Source organism: Dromiciops gliroides, chromosome 3, assembly GCF_019393635.1.
Source record: "Dromiciops gliroides isolate mDroGli1 chromosome 3, mDroGli1.pri, whole genome shotgun sequence".
NCBI classification, from domain to species: Eukaryota; Metazoa; Chordata; class Mammalia; order Microbiotheria; family Microbiotheriidae; genus Dromiciops; species Dromiciops gliroides.
In genome coordinates, this window is record NC_057863.1 from 330653638 (window position 1) to 330666329 (window position 12692).

The 12692-nt window shown below is 35.8% G+C and overlaps 1 protein-coding gene across 5 annotated transcripts in view; it reads right to left on the reverse strand.

Annotated features, from left to right (window-relative positions):
• Positions 1-12692, reverse strand: part of GSK3B (glycogen synthase kinase 3 beta) — a 279430-nt gene that overhangs the window by 38002 nt on the left and 228736 nt on the right. For all 5 annotated transcript variants that reach the window (XM_043990488.1, XM_043990491.1, XM_043990490.1 and 2 more), the window contains one exon: positions 1641-1739. In XM_043990488.1, coding sequence (XP_043846423.1) covers positions 1641-1739 — 99 coding nt within the window. The remainder of the gene's footprint in view (positions 1-1640; positions 1740-12692) is intronic.

The following is a 12692-nucleotide window of genomic DNA, read 5'->3' on the forward strand; positions in this document are numbered from 1 at the left end:
TGGCCGTAAGGAAGAATGTCCTAATGTGTGCTGGGAAATTCTTGAATGATGGCTGTGGAATTATTTTCAAGAGAAGTGAGTTGTTAGGAATATTTAAGATTTTCCTCTCCATGGGACAGCTTAAATGTGATTCTACTTTTAAGATATCATTTCATTTCTAGTATTAGGCCATTGTAAGAATTAAAAAAACAAATTAAGCTAAAGCTCTTTTAAGTCAAAACACAATAACCAGGAAATCATTTTAAAAGTATGGTTTAACATAAAGTCTAAGTTAAGCAAATAATAATAATAATAATAATAAATTAACAGAACACTCCTAAATGTGATAAAGATGCATGGGAAGACTTATATGAACTAATAAAATGTGAAATAAGCAGAAGCAGGAAAAAATACACAAAGACTATAACAATAAGTGAAAAGAACAACTCCACCCCCCCTCCCCAAAAACAACTGTAACTGAATGCTGTAAAATTAAAATAGCTAAACTTGGTCCCAAGGAAGAACTATGAGAAGTACCCCTTCTCCCTTTTTTGCAGAGGTGAGGAGGTGAACTATTGGTGTATAACTTTGCAGAGAATACCAGACTTTTTGACATGTGGGTGATTTCTGTAGACTAAGCCCCCTCTACCCTCCCTTTTCTTCCTTTGTTATGGGGAATGGATCTCCAGGAGAGTTTGTTAGGAAGGATATATTGGGATATGATTACATGTAAGAAGGAAATATATCAATAGAATTTCACTGAAAAAAAAAATTCCCTATCAGGTTGAGGATTATGAGACTAAGGGTATGTATGCATGTTTATATGCATAAGTATAGTTACATACAAATGTGGATATGTCACAGGTATATTGTATAACACACATATTTACATGCATGTATATTATATATAAATATTTTTTAAAACCTTAATATGCATCTTATTTTGATGCCATATCTTTTTTTTTTTTTTGTGGGGCAATGAGGGTTAAGTGACTTGCCCAGGGTCACATAGCTAGTAAGTATCAAGTGTCTGAGGCCGGATTTGAACTCAGGTCCTCCTGAATTCAGGGCGGGTGCTCTATCCACTGTGCCACCTAGCTGCCCCTGATGCCATATCCTTTTGTACATGCATATTATACACATATATTTGTAGATATATGCATATAAAATGGAAAATCCTTCATTAACCTCTTACTCTGATGCTTTAACAAAGCATGGAACTGGCTAGAACTCTTGAAAGATGGTGCCACAACATTCTGTACACAGCATATAATGAGCCTAAGTAACCTTGCTGAGGCTGGCCACTAAAAGGTTAAATACTTGCCAGAGAATGTTTTGACAAGAGAAACTCATAGAAACCATATATAAAGGTGTGGAGGGAAGGGTTGCAATCTGTAACAATGGACAGAGTATTCACACTGATGAAATCACGAATCTGAAAAGTAATGAAGTAAAAATAATGCACCTTTTTATTCATTTCAACAATTCATTTATAGTTTCAAGGGCTATATTTCTGATATTCAGAATGAAGCAAATATAGACAAGGACCAGATGAATCAGAATTAAAGGACATCTCTTCCCTTTCAGAAAAGATTGTGGACAACGCTATTCTACTCTCTCAGGAACAGAGGAGAGAGAAAAGACTCATGTGTTCTTCTCACCTGAAGCTGCTGTAGCATTTGTAGGGGTTGAAGCAGCTGCTTGAATCCGAGCATGGGGAGGGATAAGGATTGTAGCCAGAGGTGGATTACTTGACAGTTCTAAGGGAAAGCAAAACAGAATAGTTAGATTTCACTTATAACTCTGAATGTCAAATAGCCAGATATCAGCTTTTGTAGAGAGAAGTTCTAGAATGCTTCCAACTAAGGCTGACTAAAAGATGATGGTATCAATTGCACGTGTATAACCTATATCTCAATGCTTACTGCCTCAGGGAATGGGAAAGGAGGGATAGAATTTGGAACCCAAAACTTTAAATTAAAATGTTTATTATTAAAAAAAAGAAATATATAATTAATTCAAGTTGCAACAAAAAAAAGTAATACTCCTGGTTTCTGTTATAGCATCATAGGAAAAAAGATGATGATATAATGACCCCTTAAAGGCAGTGCCCACTTGTCAATCTGTAGAGAGTGTGCTCTATCTTCAATGAGTATACTTTCTATATGGGGGCTTAAATAGATACATAAAAAAATGAGACTGGAGGATAAGGATGTGGATGAACTGATGGCTGTGGTGGAAGGAAGGAAGGCGGAAAAAACTATGACATGCATCAAAAGTCCCCAGCAAATTTGCAGATGCATTATGTAATTAAAAAGTTTGGGAAACTGTCCTATCTGAATTAAGATAAAGGATTTCCTAGTAGCATGATTTAGGAGCAGCTCATGTTATCCCTGAGAAATATGGGAATAAACTTAGGAAAGAGCCAATATCATTTCACTGCTGACAGTCCATTTAAATGAACATTATACTTTTTGGAAAGGCAAGAGGATCATTGGTAGTTGGTATTCTAGGAAAAAAATAAAATAATGAAGGAGGAAACATAGTGGTATGGATAGGGAAGGCATTGGACTTGGAGTTAGGGAGATCTGGGTTCAAATACTACTTCAGATATTTACTAGCTGTCTGACCCTGGGCAAGTCACTTAAGCTCTCTGTGCCTTAGTTCCTTCATCTGTAAGATAAAGGGACTGGACTAAATGCACTCTGAGATCTCTTCTAAATCTAAATATATAATCCTAATGCCACTTTTTATACTGTCACTTTCCCAATTTAAACTCTACTACCTCAGGCAGGGACTTGTCCTTCCCTTCCTTTCTTCTTTCTTTCCTGCAAAGTCTACTTAAGCAAACAGCAAAGCCCCTTTCAAGTAGACAGTGTTATGGTGGTAGAAAACTTTCTGTCCAAAGACAAGACCTTTCTGCATTTTAAAAATAACACCCCACTGGGTGTTAGTAAAGACAAAAACACTTTTAATGGAAAGTTTTCTATGATCATGAGTCCCAAATTTAAAAGGAAATCTGAATATTATGTGATAATCTAAATTTTTCATCCAGAAGTCATTGACTGACCCATAGGGAAAATTTGAGGATAACACAGATAAAAGAAAATAAAGTGCTTTTTCAACTTTCCGTTTTTAAATTGCCCCGTCCCCCTTTCAGTGTGAGCTACCTCATTATATTTTGTGTCAGGTTACAATTTTCCTCCTAGTGTTGGTTCTCCCCACCCCCAAGAGTCACTCAGTTCCTGGTCAATTAAAAACCTTCCTGCCAGGACTGTGCAAGGCTCTTGACATGGAAGCACCAGCACATGTGGGATCATCAATGATGGGTTTCATCCATTACATTATTTTGTACATTATAGTCATTGAAATAAAGCTTCTATAATGGTAAAAATCCATTCTATTGTAAGTCGGTTCCCTTAATAAATAATATACTACTTCCTTCCCAACAACAGTGCTATAAAGGAGATTAGCATAATGTACTAGAATGATCAATGAACCTATAGAATCAGGAAGGACATGGTTTCATAATCCTGACTCTTCTATTTAGCAGCTGTATGATCCTAGACAAGCTCCTTCACTTTCCTCATCTGTAAAATGGAAATACTAATACTTGCAGCCCCAAAATTCACAGGGGTCTTGTTGGAACAGTGGTTTGTGAATTTCAAAGTGCCACAGAAATGTGACTCATTTCAGAAATAATTTTTTTTTGGAGCAACCGAAATTTGCCGCCCCCCCCCCCCCCTCCCGGTTATCATGACAATCACCAATTCTATGTTCTCCTCCATCTTTCTGCCTGTAGGTCTCGCATCCTAGTCATCATCCTGGTCACTACTTATCCATCTAATTATATAAAACTTTAGTGTATAATTAAAATAAAAGCAAAACTAATTTTTTTGGGCGGGGCAATGAGGGTCAAGTGACTTGCCCAGGGTCACACAGCTATTGTCAAGTGTCTGAGGCCGGAAAAATTAAATTTTAAAAGACAATTCAATGCTTAAACTAAATAGCAAACTATACTTCTGTGCACAATTTCATTGCCATCTTATTTCTATTAAGAATATAAATGCAACACGATCCTCTGACAAGCTCTGCTGAATAAACTAGATTCCTAAACAGACAAATAATATTGTAAAATATTGTAACATAATGTAAAATAAAAGACAAATGCTTGGTAAAGGCTCTAGGTTTGCACTGCTAAAATCTTTCTATTCTTGAGTACAAAATTTTATTAAAACTCCTAATTAAAAAAAACAATATTATGTAGAGTTATATTATTTCCTTCATTAGAAACAGAAAAAAAATATCTATTTTTATGTACATACAAACCAGCCTTTTCATCCCTGGTCCCCACCCCCCCAATTATGAATATATGTGTCAGTGGAAACAGTGCTGTTTCAAGGTTACTATCAAGCTAGCTAGAATTCTCCTTAAGAATTCTAGGGAATTCAGTTGTGGAACATGAGGAAGAAATGTGTCCTTTTGTCAAAAACTATTTATTCTGAATACATCAGGTCAACCAGTATTGAGAGAGGTCCATTACCTTACCTTAAGATGGCATAATAAAAGACTACTCATTAAAAACTGGCTGGAGAAGAGTGCAAATCTTCATGTTACTTGTTCAAAGTTTTTGAAGAGCTAGAATCATATGGCTCATGCTCAAATCGAGCACTTTCCTGAATAAGACCATTAGGGAACCAAATTATGGGGCTCGTTCTTTCCCCATTACAAATTTTATGAAGCCCCTTATACATAAGTTTTAAAAATGCTTTTATTTGGAAATATGGATAAACTTGGATAAATGTCTATCTTTAATAGATTTGGCAGCTTAATAATAGAGCATATTATGCTTTCTGATGTCATTTTTCTCTAATCAGAAATTTTGAGGGTGGATTATATTCTTGCTCTTAAACTACTCAGTGACATCATTCTAGCTTAATTACAGAAGGTACAAATTTGGGCTGGGACAATTTGGCTTAGAAGTCATGAATTATTCACCAGGGGATGAATATATTCTTGGGGATGTTAAGGTTGGAAAATGATGTTCACTGGTTTACAAATTTGGAAGAGCTACCTAGTTCACCTCTCTCATTTTACAGAAGAGAGCCCAGAAGTTAAAAGGAAATATGCCCAAGGTCAGAGGTTGTAAGCAGTAAAACTGGAATACGAATGCAGGTCTTCTGACTCTAAATCCAGCACTCTTCCCAATGTACTAGGCTTTGCTTTTACATGCCTCAAAAGGAAACAGACAACTGTTGGTCAAAAGAAATAATTAAATGTATATGCTAGCTTATCAAGAAAAATTTAATTACACTCACTTTACTAAGGCAGGGATGACAGAGTTGATTTTTATTAAGATTTCCATCCCAAACAATTAAACAAAAAGTCTTGGTGTATAAGGGGTAAGCCTAATTATCTGGAAAATTTGCTTGTCCTGACAATAACTGATGAGGTTCTTTTGTTAACTGAAATTTTGCTCTTTTATGTTATGGGGGGTTAGTTTTAAAGTTTCAAAACTTGGGGAAGAAGTCTATGTTCAGCTCCATATTACAATTATGTTGGCTTCAATCAGATCTTATTCCAGACCTTGTCTTTCAAGCCTGAAGGCCTAATTTTGTTTACTCCATAACAATACAATAACCTTACATTTATATAACACTCAGATCTAGAAATACCATGTGTACCGTGTAAACATGTTAATAGAATTATAGAAGACAATGATTAATAGAACTGTTTTCCATTAATTAATAGAATTGTAGAAGATTAAGAGGGTGAAAGGAGGCCTTGTGGTGATTTCTTGGAAAAAGTCCTGAACTGAGAGTTAGGAAATAGGCCTTCCGTACTATTCTTAGTGTCATTAACTCCTGTAGCCAAATTAACCTTGAGCAACTTACTTTTTTCCAGTCTCAGTTTCTCATCTTTAAAAACCAGTTTAGAATAAATTACATGGTCACTAGAACATTGGGCTTGGTGTCAGAGTTGGAATGCCAGTTCTATCAATTCCCAGCCGTAATACATTGGGTACATTGCTTAATTTACCTAAACTGATTTTGCTCATCTGTAAATTAGGACTAGTAATATTTGTACTCTTTCACTTAGGGTAATTGTAGGATCAAATAAGATAAGTGTAAAGGACATTGGTTTTCCCAAACAATACATTTCCTTATCAGGCAGGTATTTTGCTGGTATTACTGACTAGAGTAATACAAGTTTAGGTTTCCCGGAAACCACCTATGACCACTCATAAGTCCTTTTCCTTCATTGTAACCTCATGTTAATTTAAGAAAAAATTGGATTACCTTTCCTTAAAGTGTCTCAACTGCTTATATGAAAATTTTTTATTTCAGCATATTTATACACTTTCCTTTTCTTTCTGCATGTCATCTCCATCCACTTGCTATTTTACTACTTGGAATTTACTATACTTTCATAACAGCATCAACTTCAATTCTAGAGACTTCTTCTGGATACATGCTGTCTGGTGTTAGTAATTTATTTGATTATAATTCATCAGTTAATTCCAGAATGTACACCTTATACATTACAACTATTTAGTACCTGTGAACTCTCTTTCATAAGCCACTATGAAAGCAGCAGTTCCCACAGTGATGATCCTTCCATGTAGTACAGGGTCTCCTCTTGGTGACACAACCCATTTACTTTCAAAGGCCTGTAAAATCTGTCCCTAGTCTCCCTTTCCACCATAATCATCTACTATTCCCCTACACCTAATTTATGCTTTGGCCAGAATGTTTTTCTCCAAACTTTTACAATGTCTTTTCTTGCCTTTGAATCTTTGCTTTTATCATTCTTTGTTTCTAGGATACTCTTCCCTCAAATGTCCTATACAATGAAGCTTTATTCAATCTCCTCAGCAAGAAATGAATTTTCCATTGCTTAAGTCAAAGCACTTTGCTCTTATCACAGTCTGTTTGCTATTATTTTCATCTGTGAGCCTATTTTTCTCCCTATGAGACTATAAGCTCCTTGAGGGGAGGGGCTATTATTTTATTTATTTCTGCATAGAAATAGTAAGAACTTATCTTATCCCTTTATTGCCTCTTCAAAGCTTGCTTCATCTATTTCCTCTCATCCTCAGTCTCCACTTTATTAGCAATGTTCATACTGCCTACATATGTGCCCAGGTTTCCTTCACGTTTTAAAAATCAAAAATCTCTTTTACCTGATCCTGCCATTTCCTTAAAGACATCATCTGTCCTATAGTTCCCTTATTTCTCCACAGTCAAATTCTCAGAAACAACTGTCTATAACCTTAAATTCCTCACAATTGTTGCAATAGTTTCTAATTGTAAAATTCTACTCCAAGTCTCTACAGGGTTACCAGCAATCTCTTATCTACTAAATCCAAAGGGTTTTTCTTGACTTACCTGTTATTTTAGACAATGCTGATCATCCCCACTTTTCCTGGACAATTTTCCCTTGGCTTTTGTGATACCTGTCACATAGTTCTATCACAATCTGGACCTGATCTTTCCCTGCCATCTAAGTGTGGGTGTCTTTCAGGGCTCTTCCTTGATCCTTCTTCCCTTTGCTCTTCCTTGATGATCTTATCTGCTCCCATGAACTCAATTATCTTTCTTTATAAATGTCTCCCAAATAAAAATATTCAGCCCTAATCTCTCATCAAAGTCCCCAGGCTATTATTGCTAACTGCTTAGCAGACATCTTCCTGAATGTCTTATCAATTTCTCAAACTCAAGGTCAAGTCATTTCACCAAACACGAAACTTCTTTATTTCCACTGCTTCTACTTATGTGGCATCATGACCTTAGTGTCATCCTTAACCTTTACCTCTCATATCCAATCAATTACTAAATCTTGTCAATTCATCATTATTCTACACTCACAACAACTCTTACATTCATCCCCAGTGTGGCACAATGGCGAGAATACTTCATGTGGAGTTGGAGGTTCTGGGTTTGAATTATAGCTCTGCTACTAGCTTTGTAACACTGGACAAATAATTCACTTAACCATTATTGGACTCAATATACTCATCTGCAAAATGAGGTGGAGTGAACAGCATTTAAGATCCTTTCAAGCTCTAAATCTATGATACTATATGATGCTTTAAATCCTAGCTCAGTCTCCTAATATGTCTCACCTAGAGTAGTGTAAGAACTTCCTAATTGTTCGTCCTACTATCAGGCTCTCTCTTTTCTAATACATATTTCAAAAAACTTCTAAAATAATCTTTTTTTTGGGGGGGGGAGAAGAGAGACAGGGCAATGAGGGTTAAGTGACTTGCCCAGGGTCACATAGCTTGTAAATGTCAAGTATCTGAGGCCTAATTTGAACTCAGGTCCTCCTGAATCCAGGGCCAGTGCTATCTACTGCACCACCTAGTTGCCCCCTAAAATAATCTCCTTAAAACACAAATCTGATTGTGTCACTTTTTTTACTCAAGACCTTTCAGGGGATGCTTATTGCTTATAGGACAGAATACATACTCCCTCCTTGGCCTGTTATCTGAGGCCAACCACACTCTGGCTCCTAACATACTTTCCTTGTTTTCTTTCATATTCCCTATATTCACAATCTCCAAGTTTCAGCTAAACTTGAATAATAGCTATCCAATGAACCTGACATGCCATCTCCAAGTCCTCTGTGTATTTATGTACAAGCTATACCCTGCACCTTCTCAACACTGTTTCTTGGAATTCTTAATTCTCCTTGAAGGTCCAGTTTAGGTACATCACCTCTGTGGTTCTTTCCTTCTAAAATGAACTTATATTTACTTATTTATGAACACGTGAAACCTTTTTTCCAATCCCACCCCATGATCTTGCAAGCTCTTTGAACAAAGAACAAGTATAGTCTCAGTCATAGGTCAGGAACTGCTCCTGTCGTTCTTATTTTTGGTATCCACTGTGCTTAGCACAGTGTCTGGCACAGAGTTGGTGTTTAATACATGTTTAATGAATTGAATGTGTATCCTTAGCACCAGTGGCTTGCACAAAGAAGTAACTGATAAATGCTTCTGAATTGAATTGAGAGTGCTCAATCAAAATTTGTTGAATAAATGAAAAACTCACTTGATGTTTTTTGGTGGGGCAATGGGGGTTAAGTGACTTGCCCAAGGTCACACAGCTAGTAAGTGTCAAGTGTCTAAGGCTGGATTTGAACTCGGGTACTCCTGAATCCAGGGCAGGTGCTTTATCCACTGCGCCATCTAACTGCCCCCTACCCTACCTATGCTTATTCTTATCCTCCCTTGGGCAACTGGATGTATTCACTGGGCTAGAGAAGTTCTAGTTTTTTAATCTTTGCCTGATTTTCTGAAGGCATAATTGCCATGAAGCAGATAAATAGCTAATTTTTTCAAGCCACTCTATGAATTACTGCATTTACATTAAGCCACAGGTACCGTCATTCAGAAGGAAATGTGAGGTATTTCATAGGTTAGCTACTATGGGGAGTTTCTTTCCCTAGAAAAAAATTTCTTTACCCTATGAAAATGACATCCTCTTACAGACTCTATAATGGAGGATGTGAAGAGGTTGGGTTGGGAAATTCTTAAGTATCTCTTTTTTCATTGCTTCCTCAACTACCAACTAGGCTTCGTCTGAGAGATATGAAAGGAGACAGCATTTTATCCTTTTCCCTGGTACATAATAGCCATAATTGACTATTTAGAATAAATACACCAGACTGATGCCTGTTATAGGCCCAAGTTATCACATTATCCATGTGTTTTGAACTGTGTTGTTATACAAAGCAGGGGATTGAACAGAATTAATTATCTATTATTTTAATTTGGAGAAAATGCTGATATTCTAGTTTTATTCTAATGCAAGTTTTAGAAAATAGATTTCTTTATGGTTTAATATATTGCTAGGAGTATGTTTAAAAACTTTCATCTGGCTGATTACAAGACTAAACTCTATTCATGCATGCTCAATCTTCATAATTTACTGCTTCTGTAAGCAGTTGCCAACTTAACAACTTTAAAATTCAAGGAGCATGGACAGGCATTTGAGTTTTGCTGATGAATCAACCTTGCAGTTATACCCAAGTCCCATTATTTAAATCCTGGTATCTAGTGTTTGTTTTAAGTTTGTATCTACATAATGACTATACTCTTACATTTTGGGCTTTCAAAACTGAGGTTCCACTACAGTAAACAAGATTATTATATAGAAATAGGGAGTCAATTCTCTTTGAAAGAGAACAAAATGTGGTGAAACTGAACTGAAATGATTTCTCCAGATGGTAAGACCAAAGACAGAGTTAGCTGGAGACAATGATTGGGTCATATTAGCTGCTATGTTTCATGTGACAGTACTGTATGTACGTATGATTAAACTCATACCAAGACTACTTCCACAAAACATTAAGAACAACTGAAAATATACTCAGTCATCTATCCACAAACGCACCTACTTACTCATAACTACTGATATGTAAACTCATAGCCTAAACATACAATGTACATATAAACTGAGAAAAATGCCAAATACACACAGATCATACACAAACTTAACCCTACATATTCATACAACTTCACATTTAGCTAGCCCTTGCCAGAGGGGGGAAAAAAAAAAAATATATATATATATATATATATATGCTCCTAAGAAGTGGATTGTAAAGCAATTTTCTGTACAGAGAACCCTATCTTAGCCACCATCTTCCAAAAAGCACTCCTACACAAAAAAACACTTCTCTGATATGTGTTGGTTTATTTGTGTACTAGTAAAAACTGTTCCTTTCCCCATCTTCTCTCCCAACCCCAGGATTGGGTAATCTAAACATCATGCCTCCTAATGCTGTCAAGCTTTGTGTCCACTTCATGGAGCAGTTATTATTACTTTGCACCCTTTTTCAAGCTGTTTGACTCTTAGAACAAGAACAGCACTGTCACGGGATTAATATAATTATTCAAAGATGGGTCATTTCTTTACTGATTGGATAGGATTCAGAGGGTGTTGAATGAATGAAATCATTTAGATAAACATTGATATTGGAGTCAAACCTTGGCCCTGAGGGTAGCTGGTACATGGTTAATCTGTACCTCATATTTGGTTCCAAAATGTTGACATCCCCATCACATTTTCATTTACCCATCATGTTATTAGCTAACTAGGCAATCAACTCCTTATCTTGTCTATTTAGGGTGTCAAAAATACCAACAGCAAATGAACTGGTGACTCCATCCATTTACTTTAAGACTCAAGTGTGAATTCATAATACTGATATTTTTCTTTAGGGCAGAAAGAAGTGGACTAGTAAGGCCATTTCAACTTACTCTATGTGTACTTTAAATAAAAATATTTTCAAGGTCATTTCCACTTAAAAATTTTCTCTCTTCATTCCTAATCTCCCTGAGAGCCAACCAATTTAAAACTTTTATTTTTTAGACATTATATAGTCTGATGATTTTTATTCTCTCATAATATGGACACTTGTCCCCATTCTCTAAAAATGGTAATTGAGTTTTTATTAATGTGTTTTGGTAGAGGAACATTTTCTAATTGAGTAATCTTCATGGTTTTATTTCATTTCCACTTACTCTCTATGCATGGCATTTTACTTAAAAGTATGTAAATGTGATGTTATTTAGTGATTGTGAAATAAGAAATATGTAACATCACATATATGTTTGCTATCTTTATTAAAAGTTTTTATTCACTTAAATGTACTATTATTCAAAGGAACAGATATGAAATATTTGCATTTCACCCAAGACATGAATCTGGATTTTTTTTTTAAAGAGCACCTTCTAAATAAATAATAGGTAAAAAAAAAATGCAAAAATGGTAGCAAATTTTGGGTTAAAAAAGCTTATCTTTGTGTTTAATGCTATAATATTGAATATTTGCTGAAATAACTTACATAATATTTAGTGTTAAAAAGGACCACAAAGTCAAAACTAACCCCTAACCCAATGTAGTAACTCCTAATTATTATTATGGTACAGGGGAACTCATTCCTTTTTAGATAGATATGTGCTATAAAATTGCTTTGGAAATCTGCATTTCTATATCTTCTATTCCTTTGTCCTTCTAGAAGAAAATGACTCAAATTTCTCTTCTCCATGACCGTGTTGTCTTTGAATATGGCTGTTTTGTCCTTTCCAAACTCTTCTAGTTTATTCAGGTCTAGCTCTTCAAACATTTCTGATAGAACAGTGTTTCTGACCACTCACCATCCTGGTTGCCTTTCATTGGATGTCAATAGCTCCCTTAAAATGTGACATCTGGAACTGAAGACAACACTTCAGATGTGGTCTTACCAGTGCCGTAAAAATTAAGATTATCATCTCCCCTCGAACTGGAGACTATCCTCAATGCACTTTAATACTATATTACATTAGCTTCTTCAGTAGCTGTCATACTACCAACTTTTGTGTGTGTGTTTGTGTGAGGCAATTGGGGTTAAGTGACTTGCCCAGGGTCACACAGCTAGTAAGTGTCAAGTGTTGGAGGCTGGATTTGAACTCAGGTCCTCCTGAGATCAGGGCTGGTGCTCTATCCACTGCGCCACCTAGCTGCTCCATAAACTACCAACTTTAATTGAATTTACAGTCAAGAAAAACTTTCCAGATAGTTTTCACATGAAGTGCTATCAAGCAAGGGCTTCCTCACCTTGTAGTTGAATAATTTTCTAAATTGAATATAAGACTATGTGTTTTTCTAGTTTTTTTTATGTATGAATTATACTTTGGGAGTAGGCTGAATAGGTGAATTGCA